At 36.9% G+C, this 20,199-nt stretch overlaps 2 protein-coding genes across 4 annotated transcripts in view; both read left to right on the forward strand.

Annotated features, from left to right (window-relative positions):
* Positions 1-10,519, forward strand: part of ORMDL1 (ORMDL sphingolipid biosynthesis regulator 1) — a 22,475-nt gene extending 11,956 nt beyond the window's left edge. The window contains exon 5 of one of the 3 annotated variants that reach the window (XR_004679644.1): positions 387-470. Coding sequence is in view for 2 of the 3 variants with exons in the window: in XM_035007545.1 (XP_034863436.1) it covers positions 387-522 (136 nt within the window). In the remaining variant the exon portion in view is untranslated. Of the gene's footprint in view, positions 1-386; positions 1,918-10,430 lie in introns of those variants that run through there. The other 2 variants (XM_035007546.1, XM_035007545.1) reach the window with 2 other exon arrangements.
* OSGEPL1 (O-sialoglycoprotein endopeptidase like 1) lies at positions 8,774-20,199 on the forward strand. Its single transcript, XM_035007544.1, has 8 exons — positions 8,774-9,285; positions 10,431-10,672; positions 14,760-15,147; positions 16,367-16,571; positions 16,648-16,796; positions 17,821-17,951; positions 18,060-18,131; positions 18,919-20,199. Exons 2-8 carry the CDS (start codon positions 10,452-10,454, stop codon positions 18,995-18,997), a joined length of 1,245 nt encoding a protein of 414 aa, XP_034863435.1. The 5' UTR covers positions 8,774-9,285; positions 10,431-10,451; the 3' UTR covers positions 18,998-20,199.

A 20,199-nucleotide genomic window follows, 5' to 3' on the forward strand; every position in this document is an offset into this window, starting at 1 on the left:
GGCAGAGAGAGAGGGAGAGAGAATCCCAAGCAGACTCCATGCTGAGCGCTGAGCCCGATGCAGGGCTTGATCTCACAACACTTGAGATCATGACCTGAGCCAAAACTGAGAGCTGGATGCTCAGCCAACTGTGCCACCCAGTGCCCTGCAAGCACATTCTTTTAAATGCATTTAACATAATTGCAGAAATGCAAAATGTGCATATATGCTTCCGTTAAATAAATTTTTAAATCCCAAATTAATTTAGGCCCCAAACTGTAAAACTCTTATTTTAGTGCTCAAAAGTGAATCTGCTTTTAGGTATTTATGTTTCAGTGGCCTTTTTTACCTTTAAATTTTTTACAAATTTTACATGTTATATATGTTTTTAATTTTTATTTCTGCAGATATTTTCTGGCAAGTTTCTATACGAAGTATGATCCAACTCACTTCATCCTAAACACAGCTTCTCTCCTGAGTGTGCTAATTCCTAAAATGCCACAGCTACATGGTGTTCGGATCTTTGGAATTAATAAGTATTGAAGTGTTTTGGAATGGAACAAAATTTTTACAGCTACTGAGTTTTCTGTAAGAAAGGAGTGGTTAGTGAACTGCACTGTTTCCATGATAATGTGAAATGAGAAGTATTTACATTGGAGGGCCAGTTGCTGGTTCTTCATATGCTGTTTTGAAGTGCAGATACTTACTAGAAGATGCCTCTGTGTAATGCATGTGGTATCTTTCTGAAGAGAGGCTTTATAGGCAGGCTGGGCAGGCCCAGCTTATAAGTTAAATGGCTGTAAAGTGAGGGTATAGTAGTAGATAAATCCAAGGAAATAAGAGATTTACAAGACACCAAGACCAGCTTGGCTTATAATAAGTGGGCATTATGTTAGGAGAAGAAAATTTCCAGTCAGTCCGTTGAAGCAGACATACATGTAAACCAGAATCATCTCTTTACAAGTTTATTATAGATCATTTTTATTACCATATGTGTTCCTTTTATGGTATATAAGAGGATATTTCCCTCTTGTTTTATACAAAGCAATCCCTACTTTATGATTGTGCATTTTGGTTTTGCTGGCTCAACATTGTATTGAAGGATGAAGTCATTTTTACATTTATTAAGTTACTGAGTTCATGAAAGTCCACCTTCATGACTGGTGATAAGACAGCCAGGCATCTTATAAACAGCCTCTGAGTCAGTCTTCTAATTTTGGAGCAGAGTGGGTTTTGCTGCCTTTCCAGACACAAGGCTGCTAATCCAATTAAGAAAATAATTTATTTCACACAGTTAAAATATATGGTAATTTAAAGCTGTCTGCTTATTTGGTTGATAACCTAATTGTTAAAGTCTGCTATTGTTTAGAAAAGGAAACATAAAATGGACAACTATTTTAGCCAACCTGTGGTCTGACAGAAACTGCTTCTGTAGCAGTAGTACCAAAGTAAATAATGGAGTCTTCTTTAGCGGGATTGCAGTAAAAGACAACACTGCCTTTTCTTACACCCCCTGCTCTCAATCCCCATATTTTGCCCATTAATGTTTTGCCTTTCAATACATGGATCTTACTGTAGATTAAGCCAAAGTGGTAACTGTTTCCAAAACAGCAACCATATTGAAATCTTGTGACATTAATTGCAAGAAATAACTACTTTGAGAAGGAAACATGTCAAAAACAAAGTTCTGATACGGGATGAAACTGAAAAATCCAGTAATATTTGTAAACAAAACCGAGTGAAAAGTTATAGACCAACTGAAAAATCAATTTGTTTCATTCAAAAAACTGACTTTCGGGGGGTAATGATCATTGTTTTGTATTTCAGAAGTACTGAGTTTAGAAATCAGTTGTATGATAATGCTTTTGTATGTTTGTCTTTTCCCATGTATTTTTAAACCAGTAATCTATACTTGAATAAAACTTTTCTTTCACGTAAGATTATTACAAATAATCTCCAAATTCAGTCAGCAATGTCACATTTACTTTTCAAGGTTTTTTTAAGCAACTGAATTTGTAAAATTACGATAGTTAAAAATGTTCCTTTGCTTTTCTTCATTTTAAAGGCTTATATTTTTGCACAGACTTCAGGGATAGAAATCTGCTTCTGTTAATACAGGCCTTCTGCTTTTTTCCCCACTTGTCACCCTTCAATGTTTTAAAAATATTTATTCAATAGATATTTGAGGGCCCAGTCTAGTGTAGGTATTGTGGCTATAGTTTGTAAGTAAGACAGACAAAATCTTTTCCCTTACAAGCTTACATTCAAATTGGAGAACAGATAATAAATGAGTCAAAACATATTATTTCATGTAGTGATAAATGCCATGGAAAAAAAAATTAAGCAGGTGAAAGGAGAAGCTACCTCAGAAAGCCTTCCCTTATGTTCCTAAGGTGATTTTTAGACTAGAAAGGAGTAATAAAGGAGGATGAGAATGGTAAAAAATGAGGTCAGAGAAATAGAAAGGGTTAGATCATTTAGGGTTCTATTGGCCAAGGTAATAAGCAAATTTTCTTCTAAGCTTGACAAAGCCATTGGATAGTTTTACATAGGAGATTAAAGGCTAATGTTGAGAATAAAGTGTAAAGGAATAGGAAGCAGGAAGAATAGTTGGGAAACTACTACAGGCAAGAGGTAGTTCAGACTAGGAAAATGGCTGTGATGAAGTGGTTAAGAAGTGGTCAAATTTGGTGTATGCTTTTTTGGTCTTAACACCTGGGTGAATGGTTGTATTAAATATGGAAACTTCCCAGTTTCACAAGTTTGTATCGTTTAATGTGAAAAAAAACTTTTTTTTTTTTTTAACAAAATCTATAATGACTATTATTTGGGTTAAAACTAATTGCTGTGCTGTAATTGCTCCTAATTTCAAATCAGGAAACAGTGGCGGTCTCTAAATATGCCGTAAGTTCATAAGTGCCACTAATTTTAGCATTCATTGGTGAATTTTCCCTGCAACAATTAGTACTGTGGAGTTCCATGGTGGTTTTCTAGTTCCCTATTCCTTCCACATTTATTTATTGGAATTCTGTAAGGAAGATTTTTTTTCTTCTCCATTTATTCATTCAATCATTATTTTGGACGTACAGATATTCTTTGGTTTATAGTTCATTATTATCATTACTAATTTGTTCAAATTGTTCTCCAAATTTGGCCATTGGAAGTCAAAGTTCCCAGTCATAATTTCCAAGTTGGCTTCTGTGTCTTTTTGACCTACCCCCCCTCACCTTTTTTTCCTTAAGCATAGAACCATATTTTTAGGTTTAATGCACTATGGTCTTTACTAAAGTACTACTTTACTAAAGTACTACTAAACTATAAAGATCCTAAGGGGCATAACAATATCTCCTTAACTAATATCTGTATGAATTAGCCTTATGGAGTTATGATGCTAAGAGTTGGAAAAGACCTTAGAGGCTATATAATTTCAGCTCCTTACCTTACCTTGAATTTTCATTAACCATCATGCCTCTATTCAGTTCTGTGTTAGTGCTAATAAAGGAGGAATTATAAGGCTGCATTTTTGTAATGAAATTTATAACTTATTTTACATTAAGCCGAAATCTAATCCTTATTCTACACAACTCTTCAACTGTTTAACTTTTAAACTGTTACCAATAGCACTGAGTAAACATTACCAGGGTCTTCACCATTTTCCATGTGATATGGTTTCAAATTTCTCCTACTATCCTGGTAATTCTGCTCTGAGTTGCAGTTTATTATTATATACTATTAGAGCTAACTACAAGAGGTGAAAAGATGTGATGTCATTACAGTGGTACCAATTCTCTTGTTCTGGATCCTTTTTTTTTTTCTTAATGTAGTCTGATTTTAGCTCTTTTAACAGCCACATATCACTGATTCACCTTACAGTCACTAAAACCTCAGCTGTTCAACATGTAGTGCCTTTATTTTTTATTTTTTATTTTTTTTAAAGATTTTATTTATTTGACAGAGAGGGACACAGCGAGAGAGGGAACACAAGCGGGGGGAGCGGGAGAGGGAGAAGCAGGCTTCCCGAGGAGCAGGGAGCCCGATGCGGGGCTCGATCCCAGGACCCTGGGATCATGACCTGGGCCGAAGGCAGACGCTTAACGACTGAGCCACCCAGGCGCCCCCATGTAGTGCCTTTAAATGATGGCTTTCCCTTCATATACTTAATGGATTTATTAAACCAAGTCTAAGCTTTCTTTTTCCTGTGGAACCCTATCTTGTTAGATTGAAACTTAATTGTCATGCAATATATTTCACCTATATTATATCTCCTTTATTAATATGTCATCAGTAAATAAGCCCCAAAATGCTCTCATGCTAATCCTGAAGAAGACAAATGTAGCAACCCAGCATAGACCAATGCAGTTTTGTAACGCTTCTAACAAGACAGAGTAATTTTCAAAACAATTACATGCATATTACATGTGGCTGTAGGAAATGTAAACAGGTTCAGTACTGGGAAGACAGGTCTAAGTAAAATAATCTAAAAGGAAGTTTGTAGTAGCACTGGGAAGGGAAGGAAGGTAGGTAAGAGAATAGCAAAGATAAACTCTCCCTTATTTTGCCTAATGTCAAAAAGAAGAGTTATGAAATATCTTAGGTTTTTATTTTACTCCCTAATTTCAGTTCCAGTTAAAAAAATGATTCAGCAGGTAGTTTATTATATGGGGTTTAAAATTTTTCATTTCACTTTAAATGAACACATGAGAATTATAAACCCAAATTTAGAATACTGAATATCTTAGTTATGTAGTACACGGTAGGCTTCAACTGTATTGGGTAATAATATTACTCTTAAATTAGTGTTGCGTTCACAGAAGTTGATTATAGTATTCTTGACACTTTCACAATCTGAAATATTTCATAATTAAAAGTTTAGTAGAAATATATTTGGAGTCTATGTTCAGCATTGTAATTTATTTCTTGACTCATTCAAGCCTTTGATAATCAACTAATGATGATGGAAGTGACAACCTGTAGCACTAAATTTCTATATAATTCTAAGTTTAGCAGATAGGCCAAGTTTATCACTATGTTCACTCTAACTGTATAATTATTTTGATAAAAATAAATTCTCAATTATAAGAACTATAGTAAAGAAACTGCATCATTAACACTGTAGTGAACTCTTTAAAAAATGTGACAGGAATTTTATAGTATATAAAATTTCTGACTTGCCAATTATGTAGTTATAAATTTCTATCGACAGCATTTTTTTAAATGTCCAGATTTTGCAAAAAACTGTTGAGTGTATTATCAAGAAGATAAGGGACGCCTGGGTGGCTCAGTCAGTTAAGTGTCTGCCTCCAGCTCAGGTCATGATCCCAAGGTCCTGGAATCGAGTCCTGCATCGGGCTCCCTGCTGAGCAGGGAGCCTGCTTCTCCTTCTCCCGCTCCCCCTGCTTGTGCTTCTCCCTCTGTCAAATAAATAAAGTCTTTTTAAAAAAAAAGAAGATAGGTATGCATCATCATGTTGTAATTTTTTATTTTTTAAAGATTTTATTTATTCATTTGAGAGAGTGAGAATGAGAGAGAGAGAGAGCATATGAGGGGGGGAGGGTCAGAGGGAGAAGCAGACTCCCTGCCGAGCAGGGAGCCCGATGTGGGACTCAATCCCGGGACTCCAGGATCATGACCTGAGCTGAAGGCAGTCACTTAACCAACTGAGCCACCCAGGTGCTCCCATGTTGTAATTTTTTAAATAGGAACAGAGAAGCCAGATGACATAACTGGCATTGCTGAGAAAATACCAGTATGCCACCTACTACAGAAAACCTGATACAGTGATTCTGCTTTGAGAAATTTGTCCCTCCTATGAATTATCAAGTCCTATGTTTCTATTATGGTACTTAACAGTCCTGGGGATTATATGGGAGCAACAAAAAGATTCACCCTCTCCCTCCTCTGCCAAAAATACACAGACCCCACACACTTGAAAAATAAGATCATATGGGTATGGCGATTCCTCAAAAATTAAATAATTACCATATGATCCAGCAATATACCTAGTTCTGGGCATATACCCAAAAGAAGTGAAAGCAGGGATTTGAAAAGGTATTTGTGCAACCCATGTTTATAGAAGCATTATTCACAATAGAAGGTGGAAACAACTCAAGTGTCTATGGATAAACAAAATGTGGCATATACAAACAATAGGATGTTATTCCACTTAAAAAAAAATTGACATGCTACCACATTGGATGAACCTTGACATTATTGCTGTGTGAAACAAGCCAGTCACAAAAGGACAAATATTGTATGATCCCACTTATATGAGGTACCTAGACTAGTAAGAGACATAATGGTGGTTTCCAGGGGCTGGCAGGAAGGGGAAATAAATTAGTGTTTAATGGGTACAGTTTCAGTGGGGGAAAGTGAAAAAGGTTTGTAGATGGATGGTAAAGATGTTTGCACAACAGTGTGAGTAAACTTAATGCCAAACTGTACACCTAAAAATGGTTAAAATGATAAATACTGTTGCATATATTTTACCACAATAAAATCCTCTGAAATTTGTAAAATAAGCATAATGGCTCATCAAATGAAAAAAAAGCAAATATTTTCCAAGGATGAGACCCAATTGACAGTATTACCATTAATGAAACAATTTCTACATCAAAGAGATAGTTGTAAGTGTATTTTTAACACAATCCAACCCATGAAGAATGTAAAACAGGTGACTCAGGTGAAAAGAGATGCATCAGGCCTTAAACATTAGCCATTTAAAGCACCAAACTCATTTCTTTTGCCTCCGTTCCATATTTACCAAACAATCTTCTCGTTTTGGATCTGACTTTCACCGTAATTTGCTCAATACAGAGAAAGGATCAGCAAGCTTAAGTATCCTACCTCCTTCATCATTACATTTTTCATAAATTAACACCTTAGTATATGGTTTTTACTAAGCAGTTTCTTAGCAGATTGTATGCCTCAGCACCCCAGAGTCCAGTCACCTCCAAATCTGATAAACCAGTTTCAAGCCTAGAAAATCAGATGTTGAAATCCAGTAATCACACCAAGGTCCTGCTAAGCTGTGGATACCTCTGTGGCAAGCTATACCACCTTCCCCAAGCAACTCCCCACTCTCAATGTACACTTTCAATAATGCTGTATTGTAATTAGACCCCATTCCTTGAAGATAGGGAGTGGATCTTATCTTTTATCCCTAACAACTGATGAAGTTTGTAGCCCAAAGGAAAGAACCCAATAAATAAGTAACAAATGAAAATAAAATCCAATTTAGTAAGACGTAATTAGAAAATTATTGTAAAGACTCTTCTATATATTACTTTCCTCTAAAACTTACAAATGGCAAGTTAGGCAGGCAATAGCAAAGACAAAATGAGCATATTTTGATTCTAAATTCAAGTGGAAGTTACATTAGTTAAGCCATATTTCTTTGAGAATGTCCACCAGTGGCAATCAAATCATATAATATGATCTGTATGAAAGCCCAGGCAGGCCTCAGAGAGCATAAGTGCCTTTCCACCAATAATTTCTCCTCTAGTACAATAAAGAACATGGAAAATGTATACCTTCACTTGCCAAATATGTGGTACTGGTATAAGTGCCTTTTCTTTCTGCTACTTACATGCCATCAATCTAAGGAAGAATAAAATTCCTTCCTAATGTGTCCTAGAGTTTTGCTGTTTCACATAATGCAGCATTAAGACTCAACACCAGCCAAACGTGCCTGGATGAGGAATCTACCAATAATACCAGCACATAAAAAAGGGATAACTCTTGACACATTCTTGCACAGAAGGGTATTGAGACACACCTGCTGAACATAATCCAAATTGCAAGAAAATGCCAGATGTGAAAGATTTTATGGTCAGGCTAGATTTCAGCATATAATAGAAAATAATCTCTAACCAATCATATGCAGTTAGGAGAACTAATTTTTCTTAACCTTTTGGTCTTAATTTTTCTCCCCCCCCCTTTTTTTTTTAGCTCAGACACACTTCCTAGGGAAATAAGTGTTACTTTATCTTCTAGAAGTTAAGGAAACAGTTTCCAGAACCAGATGGCCTAACTTACAGCTTTGCGTTTACTAGCTATGTGACCAGCAAATCATCAAACTCTGTGGTCCATTTGCCTCATCTGTAAAATGAGGACAGTAACTAATTACCTCACAGGATTATAGTGAGGATTAAATTAATCTGCGACACTACCTGGCACAACGTAAGTGAATTGCTAATTATGGTTACTAGTGTCACACATAAATTTTAAAAGCATGTTTCACCTAAAAAATTATCAACATTTTGGTAATTATGAATGTATATATTTCTATCTACCACTAGACTGTAACTGTGACTTCCGACCGAGATTTCTTTATCTTCTATACCAAGAACTTCATGCCGTTCGAGAGATTTATGTGATAGCCTTAACCAATCTTGCATATATTAAGTCCTTGCTTAGTAAGCTTAGTAAAACCTTAAAGTCTAGCAGGACTTTAGCAGAAGAAAGACTTGGGATAAATCTATTCATTCAAATGACAAGTTCACATACAATAAAAGAAAGGGGGAAAAAAAGACTGAAGGAGGTCCAAGAATGAGTACATATTTTCCTGAAGGTTGTGTACATAGTAAGCAGAAACCATGAAATGCATTGCGAAAATAGGATGTAATTTTTTCATGGTAAATGAATATACCATAGCTCCTTCCCCCTTTTAATCACAAAAACGAGCCAGCCCCACACCTTTACTCCAAAAAGTGGGAGGGACGGTTTAGACAGTCCGATCGGAAGCACTTCCGTTCCCTCGGAACCGTGTACAAGTAGGTCCGTGGCGTCGTCCCTCCTTTCCACTCCGTTTCTGTAACTATTAGCTATTTCGGGCAACAACCTTTAGATTTGGTCATAGTTCCTCTAAAATGGAATGACGAATAATCTGCACCACCCTTTCCTCACAGTGGCGTCCAAATTCCAGCCAAAGGCAAATAAAATTTTCACGTAGCCAAGTGTTTAGAACTTAACGCTGTGTAGTCAGGCAAATCTACGTTCGGCCTCCGCTAGATCGATCATTAGCCGTGTGACCTTGCAAAAGTCTCGCTACCTGTAAGTCTAAAGTAACGCGTGAGTGCACGCACTGCATCTCGGACAAAAACAACATTTACGCTTTGTTTGTACTGAGTTAAGAGTGACGCCCTCCAGGGCCATAGGAGCAGGCGCTGGCGACGAGACGCTGGCACCGTGTTGATGACATCACTTCCGGAGCGACAGGTTCGGCCTCTCTTGCTCTTTTAAAAACGCAGTCGACCGTCTTTGCTAGGGGAACGAAACCAGTACTAGCCACTGTCGTTCGCGAGGAAGGTGGGTAAAATTGCTCACCCCCTCTCTCACTGGTTCTTTCGCCTGCCTGGAAGGGCGATTCCAGTACAAACCTTTCGCTTCCTAGAACAGACGAGCACTGGCCAAGTACCCTGGTTCACTTAGGAGCCTTCGTAGCCCTAAAGACAAGTGCTTCGCACAAGATTCCCTGCCTGGATTTTAGTGACTGCAAATCTAATTTCTCCGAGTATGTGTGTCTGGGCTGCACTCCCCGCAGCTGTCCTCTGCGCAAGTAGGTTGCTTATAACTCTAATCCCCGGATGCCCTCTGCCAGAGGGGAACAATAAAAATTCCAGTATTCTCTCATTTTTTTCCATTTTGTCCATTACTGTGTAGGGGAAGGGTCTACGTAAGCACCCAGAAAGGTCTAGAACAGGTGATTTGGGGGCATGAAATTAGATACTTGAAATTGTGAAGATACCAGGGTGCTTCAGTGATGTACTGCTATTATTTTGAGGAGAAAGGATTTGGGGAGATCCTTACTACAATAAACCTGTGGTAAAATGGAGACTGAATTAGAAAAATTGTAATTAATGGATAAAATGGGTATTAGGTTGCAGTCGTTTTAGTCCACATGTGGTTCTTTTAAGATGAGCTTTATAAGAACACTTGTTTCCAAAGTAGATGACTAAATTGTGTGTGTCTTTTCTGTGAATTGTTTTCAAACCAAATTATTAAATTTTATTTTGAAAGAGATTTCCAAGAAATGGAATGCATTTATTTGTATCTGTTCTGTTTTGCCTTTATCATTTAATTTTCTTAAACCAATTTTGTTTTAACTTAGCTATCAAAAATAAATAGCACTTTCCAGAAGACTATCCATGCAACTATTAGCTATTTTATAAATAATGAATAGTTTGCTAAGAACAGCATGATAATACTAAAAAATTTTGTATCTGACTTCCTTGTTTTCCCCCTTGAAGAGCATTGTAGTCATTCATACTGTTATTTATGTTCACAGGTTGCTATAGCCTTTAGAAATTTTTGCTTTTACAAAACTTTCCTGTAATTTTGTAAAACTATTATATTGCAAAATAAATCAAGTTTTTGGAATTTTGCTCATCTGAATGGGTTAGTGGTTAATGTCAGTTCCAAATAATTAGTTTGTTTCTTCATTTCTTTTCTAGGAGTTATCTGTAGAGTTAAGTATGCTAATACTGAATAAGACAACAGGAGTTTTTTCTAAAACATCAAGAAGGAAACCTTATGAATTTTTAAGAAGTTTTAATTTTCATCCTGGAAAACTGTTTCTTCATAAACTAGTATTAGGAATTGAAACCAGTTGTGATGATACAGCAGCTGCCGTGGTGGATGAAACTGGAAATGTTTTGGGAGAAGCAATACACTCCCAAACTGAAGTTCATTTAAAGTAAGTAAACATTATCTTGGTAGTTCCCACTTTTGGGAAAAGTAAAATGAAATAATTCTATTTATCATATATAAAAGTTCAATTTTAGGAGTTCTTTTGTGCAAAAGCTTCTAATAACTACTGTAGAGAACCTTAAACCCTACATCCTGGCCTTTAAGGCTCTCCATAATAAGGTCTCAACTTTAACTGAGCCTCTTGCCAAAAAGAACTAAGCTCATTCCCAACTCTAAGATTTATCCATGATTTCCCCTTAGTAATGCCTTTTCCTCTTTTGTCCACCCGTATGTTTCATGGTCTCGACTGAAGTCCTAGGAGAGCATGACCCTATCTCTAGACTGTGTTAATCACTGGGGAAAAAAAAAAAAATCCTATTCACATTTATAGATATAACTCATGTTGGTACTTAAATAATAATACACTGTTGTATTAAAGCATAGAATGGTGCAAGGTTTATAAACTCATGTCTTTGCAGAGGACCACTAGTCAGGCTACATGGATAAGTGGGCTGGATATAAAGTGGAAGATATCTGGAGGAGGTCACTAGTCAGCTCCAGCCAATTGTTGCCATGCAGAAATGTAGGCCCTATGTTATTTGATCATCAGAATTTTCAAGAGAAAATGGGAATCCAGAATGTAACTGTAATATCTCCAGATTTTAAAATTAGTTGGTAATTCAAAATAGATTAAAATGCTATACAGATCAAATACACCTTCAAGCCATCAATTTATAACACCTGAATAGTGAAAAAGGTTGGTATTTTGAGATCACAGACCTGTATTTGAATTATGAATTAGGCAAATGGTGTTGACTCTGAATTTAGGCAAGTTCCTTATCCTCTCTGATTGTGTTTTCACATCTGTAAAATGGGAAAGATAATACCTGCCTTACAGGATTGTGGGGAGTATAACAGAAATAATATATGTGAAGAGACAGAATAGACCTCTAACAGTTACATACTATATGAAAGGGCTGTGGTAAGTGTTAATAAGGCATAGTGAAATACCAGAAAAGTCCTTGCCTTCAAGGAGCTTAACCCAATCTCTGATATACAGACCTAAAGGAAACATACAGTACAAGTCAGCATAAAGTAAGTATCAAACAAATGGTGCAAACAATAACTATTACTACCATGCCTCAGTTCCACTCAGTATTTCTGAGTGTCCTGGACATTTGCACATGTAAATGTTGACTGTGTAGAAAGGCCTTCCCTGACCACTTTATCTAAATTCAATATCCCTGCCATGTTTATTCTGTATCACCACACCCTGCTTATTTTCTTCATCATCCTTTTGATAATTTTTACATTTGTTTACTTATGTATAGTCTTTCCCCCAATAGACTCTAAGCTCCATGGTGACGGGCTCTGTCTTAATTATCAGTATTAATCACTACACTATGCCTGATAGCCAGCATAGCATCTGATACACTGCAGGTGTCAGTGGCCTTGAAAATAGGTAGGCCTTCAATGAATGGAGATGGAAAAAATACTGTAGCATGAGTAAACATTATAGCAAAGGCAAAGAGGTGATAAAATACAGGACAAACGTTCAGTTTAGTTAGTGCATAGGTCACTTGAGAGAAATACACAGGAAGTAAAGTGGTACCATCTACACAGCTCATCTCAGCATTTATTGAATTCCTACAGTTGCCAGGCAACTTTGAAGCACCGTGGTACAAATAAGACCGAGATATATAATCCTCGTCTCTGAGCAGTAGGTTTACATTCTGGACCTTGCACGGTTTTCTGTGCCTCAGTTTCCTTATGTGTGAAATAGGGATAGTAATGGTAGCTAGCTCCTAATACTGTTGTGAGGATTAAATGTGAATTCTTCCAAGGCGTGTAGTGCAATTCTTGACAGGTAGCAAGAACTCAATAAAAGCTACCTATTAGTAATAACAATCGTACTTCTAGTCCATTATAAATGAGTGAAGAAGACCGACAGGTAAGCAAGTCATTGTAAAACAGCATGGGAAATGCATTAATAGAGGACTGTTTGGGTTGGGGGAGGGGGGTCCTACCTTGAGGTCAGATGGTTTCCCTGACTTTTTATTAGCTTTAGCCCCTCAGTCACCTACTCTCCGTACTGTGTACAAATCAGTTCTTTTGAGAATAAAGCCATGGTCTTACTCATCTCTTTTGTCTCGAGTGCTTAGCTAGCATAATCCTTTTAAGATAAAATACATAAAATCCTTAAAAGGATTATGCTAGCTAAGCAACCCTAAGCAGGTCCAAGGTAGGACCCCCTCCCCCAACCCAAGCAAGAAAGGGAGGTAGACAAGTGGGAGAAGGAAATGGGAGGGAGAGGATTTAGGCTTAAAGTTACCCAAATTTCAAGAAAGTAAATGCTTTTGAGTAGGAAAGTTATGGGGTCAGCATTTTGCTTTACTTTCTGGCAACACAATGTAGAATGGACTCCAAGGATCAGAAAATCTCTCTAGGAAGTTGCAGTTAGAAGGCTTTGAATAGACTGAGATAATGAGAGCTTTTTGAACTTGATGGTGGCAGTTGGAATGGTGATACACCTAGTTGTGGAAAGTGAGATAAAGAAAGGAGATAAAGATGAAGCTAGAAACGCAAGTCATTAGAAGGCCATTAACAGAGTTGAAGAATGTAAGAGAAAAAGTGGCTTTGAAGAATTAAGGAAAATAGTATTACTATATGAATGTGTTGAAATAAGGTTGTTTCTTTTATTGTTTCCTTCATTGCCTGATTCGATACATATTATAACTATTTTTTTTTAAGATTTTATTGTTTGAGAGAGAGAGAGAGAGAGCAGAGGGACAGAGAGCATGAGCAGGGGGAGGGGCAAAGGGAGAGGAAGAAGGCAACTCCCCCCTGAGCAAGGAGCCTGCCTCGGGGCTCCATCCCAGGACCCTGGGATCAGGGTCTGAGCCAAAGGCAGACACTTAACGGACTGAGCCCCCCAGGCGCCCCTGCATATTATAACTATTAAGTAAATACTAATTGAATGCCCCTATTGAGGGTTTTCATTTCTGTGTAAAGAAGTCACAGCGTCAAATATTTGAAGATTTTTTTGAGATTAGAGAGGTGTATCTTGCAGACCCTATATTTTATTGCTCTGCTTCTCTGATTGTAAGTCAGTCACATGCTGGCAAATTTTTTGCTAGCAACTTTGCCTCCTACTTCTTTACTCTTGACATTTGGAGTGAGTCTTACATAGAACCCAAATCAAAATTATCAACTCTTATTTCAGGATTGCAAGCTGTCTGCTGTCCTGCCATGACCTCAAGTGCAGTGTGTTTAAAAATAAACTCATCTTCTTCACAAAACTGTCTTCATGTTTCTCTGTTAGTATTGCTTTTCTCCTAGTCATTCCAGCTCAATATGTGAATCATCTTGGATGCCTTGGTCCCCCTTCCCCTTATATCCAGTCAGTTATAACAGTTTTTCAAGGCTCTCTGTCCCTTTCTTTCATGTCCCATGATCATGTAGTTTAAGATGTAAACAAATACTTTTACAGTAACCTCTTTGAAAATTCTCCCTTAGGGGCATGTGGGTGGCTCAGTTAAGCGTCTGCCTTTGGCTCAGGTCATGATCCCAGGGTACTGGGATTGAGACCCACATCAGGCTCCTTGCTCAGCAGGGAGCCTGCTTCTCCCTCTGCCTGCCGCTCCCCCTGCTTGTGCTCTCTCTCTCTCTTTCTGTCCGACGAATAAAATCTTAAAAAAAATTTTTTTTAATTGAAAAAATAAATAAAAATAAAAATTCTGTCTCCAGAGAGATTAATTTTTCTAAAATCCAGTTTTATCCTGTCCTTTCCTTGTTCAAGACGTCTTCCATAGAATGCTTCTTAAGATTATTTTGGTGATTCCATTCATCAACAAATCCATAGGAATTTGTTGTGTACAATTTTGAAAAGTCAGACATTACACCCTTAATCACTGCATACTAAGTTCTTATACTGTGCTGCATTATAAGGTATACATACTTAAATACACTTGACTAACATATTTGGCTATAAAATAATTAATTTGAAAACATGCCTTCAGCCCTAATGTAAAACTTTTCTTACTCTATTTTGACAGTCTTGAAATTCTAAAAAGCTGTTTTTTTATTTCTTCCAGAACAGGTGGGATTGTTCCTCCAGTAGCTCAGCAACTTCACAGAGAAAATATTCAACGAATAGTGCAAGAAGCGCTCTCTGCCAGTAAAGTCTCTCCAAGTGAACTCTCAGCAATTGCAACTACTGTAAAACCAGGACTTGCTTTAAGCTTGGGAGTAGGCTTATCATTTAGCTTACAACTAGTAGACCAGTTAAAAAAACCTTTCATTCCCATTCATCATATGGAGGCTCATGCACTTACTATTAGGTTGTTAAATAAAGTAGAATTTCCCTTTTTAGTTCTTTTGATTTCTGGAGGTCATTGTCTGTTGGCATTAGTTAGAGGAGTTTCAGATTTTCTGCTTCTGGGAAAGTCTTTGGACATAGCACCAGGTGACATGCTTGACAAGGTAATTATTTAAGAATTAATTTCTCCATTCTTTTCTATTAAGGTGTCTATTTCAGTCAAATAATAATAGATACACTACTGCCATTTATCTAAATATTTCTGATTAATAGACTGAAAAAAACTTATATGCAGTAAGAAAAAAAGAAAAGTAGTACATAGTTTTATAAAAGATTTCTTACCCATTATGAGTGAAATGGTAAGAGGTTTAGATCAGTACATAAAGGCTCATATAGTTTGCAGATGCTGTTATGTTTTTAATCAAAAAATATATCTGAAAGAAATTGCCATGTAAAGTACTATAAAAATGTGAAATAAGAGGGTATATAAAGATAATAAAGGACATTAAAGATGTATAAAGTTTTGTGTGTTTTTTTAAAGATTTTATTTATTTACGTGAGAGAGAGAAGAGTGAGAGCATGAGAGGGGAGAGGGTCAGAGGGAGAAGCAGACTCCCCACTGAGCAGGGAGCCCAATGTGGGACTTGATCTTGGGACTCCCAAGATCATGACCTGAGCCGAAGGCAGTTGCTTAACCAACTGAGCCACCCAGGCGCCCAAAGATGTACAAAGTTTTGTGACTGAACATCGTAGTTGCTGACACCACCACCAAGCAGGTTTCTTTTTCCCTTGTTTATGAATCCTGAGCCTACTGCTATCTGCAGAAAGCCTACTGCCAACAGCTGCAATGATTAGAGGAAATGGACAAGTTCTAATGTGAAGCTAATCATTAAGCAGTCATTGTGAACTTCAAACTTATTTTTCATCTCCAAAAGAGCCGAAGTAGATAGGGAAGCAGTGATTGACCCCTATTTTTTTTTTTTTTTTTATTCATGAGAGTCAGAGAGAGAGAGAGAGAGAGAGGCAGAGGCAGAGGGAGAAGCAGGCTCCCCACCTAGCAGGGAGCCTGATGCGGGACTCGATCCCAGGACCGTAGGATCATGACCTGAGCTGAAGGCAGACCCTCAACCATCTGAGCCACCCAGGCGCCCCTATTGACCCCTACTGATCAGGCTGTGAGAAGGAGCAAGAGTCTGTCCTTACTGACTACTAACTATAGTCCATATATGTAAAAGCACAGCATGTCTTATTCACCCAGGCTTGTTGTTCTATTTTGGTTTTTGGTTGGATTTTTTTTTTTTTTTTTAGTAAATTTCATTTCCTTTGCTTGTTTTCAAAATGTGCAGCTTTATGACTCATTACAAACATTTTTGTTTTTGATAGGTGGCAAGAAGACTGTCTTTGATAAAACATCCAGAGTGCTCCACCATGAGTGGTGGGAAGGCTATAGAACATTTGGCCAAACAAGGAAATAAACTGCATTTTGCTATCAAACCTCCCATGCAACGAGCTAAAAATTGTGATTTTTCTTTCTCTGGACTTCAGCATGTTATTGATAAGATAATAATGCAAAAGGAAAAAGAGGAAGGTATATTTCTAATTGGGAGAGTTGAAAAAATAAGTAATCCTGGATTGTGCCTAAAAATACCTGCTGCTTTCTGCAGGGTTGCAGAGGGGGCAAGTCCTGTCTTCAGCCGCACACGTTGCCGCTGCGGTACAGCACACCACGGCGTGCCACGTGGCAGAGAGAACTCACCGTGCCATTCTGTTCTGCCAGCAGAGACGCTTGTTACCTCCAAGTAATGCAGTACTGGTAAGTTCTGTCGTCTCCTCTAACAATAGTGTTCACACTTTACAGTGTGTTACTTTTCTTCTGGGAGCTTAACTGATCCCGTGCATAGGATCAAAAGGCCTTTATGTCATACGCTAGCCTGGAAGTATGAAATTCTGCAGAATAAAGACTAACAGCCATTTCTTATACAGGTACGGCAGCTTTATGGGACATCTGCACAGCCTGTGTGGCAAAAAATCTCCAAGACTGCATCTACTCATTGAATTTAAAAGTGGATTTACATTAAGAAATGAGATGCAGTAACTGCTATCATTATTTTTAGAAAAATAAGCTAGTTTCCTTCAAATTTATGTTCCTTTGATGAAATCCCTTTAAATCTGCATAAAAGCCTTGATAAACTCCGTTTAACTATATCTTAAACTTCATCTTTTTGAAAATTATAAAATGAGACAAATATTAAATGATGGTAGAGTCACAAAATAGAATATTATGTGACTATCAAAGGCAATAGCTTTTTAAGAATAATGTAAAATGAGAAAAATGCTTATAAGTAAAAATGGCAGGGTCTAAAATATTGTTGTACTTTGATCATAATTAGAAAAAAGTTAGAAGAAAATGTACAAAAATGATAGTGGTCCGGGGCTCCTCGTGGTGGTGCAGTGGGTTAAGTGTCTGACTTTTGGTTTTAGCTCAGGTCATGATCTCAGGATTCTGAGATCCAGCCCTTGGTCAGGCTCCATGCTCAGTGTGGAGTCCACTTAAGTTTCTCTCTCCCTCTCTCTCTGTCCCTCCCACCCCCTGCCAAAATAAATAAATAAATAAATAAATAAATAATTATAGTGGTCCTTGTATATTGATATTGAAGTTGTTGATTTTCTTTTCCTCCAAATTTTTATTATACAGATTGATCATTTGCCCATCTCCACCTGTCAAAATGTGATATTTTCTTATTGTATAATGCTGGAATCTTCCCCAGGTTTAGCTAACAGTTTGGCTCATAGCCATATGTAATATTTGTTGATTTTGGTCTTTTCAATTCCTTCAGGTTGTGTCTGGGGGCGTTGCAAGTAACTTACACATCCGAAAAGCTCTGGAAATTGTAACAAATGCAACACAGTGCACTTTGCTGTGTCCTCCTCCCAGACTGTGCACTGACAATGGCATTATGATTGCATGGTAAGCACGGGATGTATGTGCTTCACTCATAATTTGCCATTTCATCGTGCTACATCTTCCTCCTTTAAATCTTGGTCTGTTTATTTTATTTAAATGATTCTTATTTAGGAACGGTATTGAAAGACTGCGTGCTGGTGTGGGCGTTTTACACAACACAGAAGGCATCCGCTATGAACCCAAGTACGTGGTACCTTTTATAATCTCTATGCAAGTTGCAGTATAAAATTCAAAGCCTAAAACAGAGTTTAGTTAGTAGTGGGAGAAGGAATCTCCTATATTGATGGCCTAGCCTCACGTAGAACATACTGTCTGATCCAGTGTTGCCTTCTTGTGACAGTGTGGAGGCAGAAGTTGATGGCTTTTTCCAGATTAGGGTCCAGTTGAAGCTGTATATTGGGCAACGTTGTAAAAAAGCAGAAATCTGAGGCCAAAATTATTTACTGAGGAAGAACAGAGAAAGAGAGTAGGAACTCAGACGTCTCCTGCCAGTACTGACAAGAAGGTAGAAAAGGAGCAAGCCAGCTTTTGAAACCTCAGAGAAGAATCAATAAAAACCTGGGGAATTTCTAAAGTAGAAATGGATGCAGATTTGACTTCAGCTGTATGGTAAACTGTTTGTACCCTTTCAGCTTTGTAGAGAATTATAAGGCATTTTTATCATTTTTCTATTTCCTTTTAAGTTTTTATTTATAGTATGAGAGCAGAACTATTTCTTTCAAAAACTTCTCAATCCTCAAATTCATTGAGTTGTATACATTAAAGATGTCAATTATACCTCTAAGTAGTTAAAACAAATACCAAAATTTAGATTTATTAATGGGACTGGCCTTCTCTTCACCCATTATCCCTGTTGTGTTTGTATTCAAGAACCATCATCACAGATGATTGTACACAAGATAGGAGCGAACTAGCGACAGATCAGGAAGCAGGTATTTGAGATAATGTGATTTATCTGATTGTGATGCAGATGTCCTCTTGGAGTAGATATATCAGAAGAAGTTGGAGAAGCTGCCATAAAAGTACCACAGTTAAAGATGGAGATTTGATTTTTGCTTTTCAAAAAAATCCCTAAAGGTAGTATTTCAACATTAAGTTGTGATTTTTTTATATTTCAAATTGTGGAAGAAACATAGTATTAATTGTTCATCAAGACTTTATTTTGTTTTTATGTTTGATGTTTCCCCTGCTCTTCTGAGAGACTAATAATATGTTATAGTTTTATAAGGGAGTGTAGATTTGTTTATTATCAAAATTAAAGTAAAATACCTTGTAGGGGTAAAGAAGGTACTGATATTGGCAAGTAGAAAGAAAACCTTGGAAGATATACAGTGAATCTGCTAAATCCTGGCCCCATTTTAAAAAGGCCTAGACCTTTTTCTCTTTTTCTTATATCAGGATTGTAAGAGCTATTTTTTTAGATTATATTCTATTTATTTTATTAAATTTATTTATTTTTAATTGAATTATAGTTGACATACAATATTAATTTGAGGTGTACAACATAGTGATCCAACATTTATATGTATTACGATACCATGATAAGTATAGTTTTACCATCTGTACCATACAAAGTTATTAGAGTGTTATTGACTATATTCCCTGTGCTGTATTTTTCATCCCCTGACTTATTTTATAACTGCAAGTTTGTACTTCTTAATCCCCTTCACTTATTTTACCTACACCCCCCCCAACTACCTCCCCCTGGGAAATTGGTGGTTATCAGTAGAAGCTATTTTTTTTAGCTCCTTTTGAAACATTAGCCTAACTTTTATAATGAGAGAGCAATTTTAGAAAGGTAGCCAGGTCAAAGTCATGTCAAATCAGAGAACTCTAAATGAAGACAAAGAGTGACTGTCTCTAACAGAATGCATGTTATTAATTATAAAAATATATGTTATTAGGTATCATCTTCCCTGGAGCAATTGGGATGTCTATACATTTCTTAAAATCCATCTGAGATTTTAAGAAATAGGACAGGCAAGTAATCCTTCAAGTGTGTATTGTACTTTTTAGTTGACCATGTATGTTTACATGCATTATTTTAGAAACTGTATTTAATCAATAAAAATATATGAAATGTGAAGGTTTTTGGTTTGTGTTTGGATAATTTCCTTTAAATCTGAAGCTTTATCACTTTTTTTCTGCCTAAAGTAACTAAATGTACTGTCCTTTGAATATAAAAACAATGCTACTGACTTTAATGTCCTTTGAGAGATTTTACCAGTAAAGAGTTATATTATATCATCCA

The sequence above is a fragment of the Mirounga leonina genome, unplaced genomic scaffold (genome assembly GCF_011800145.1).
Source record: "Mirounga leonina isolate KUSES-001 unplaced genomic scaffold, KU_Mleo_1.0 Mir_151, whole genome shotgun sequence".
Taxonomy (NCBI): Eukaryota; Metazoa; Chordata; class Mammalia; order Carnivora; family Phocidae; genus Mirounga; species Mirounga leonina.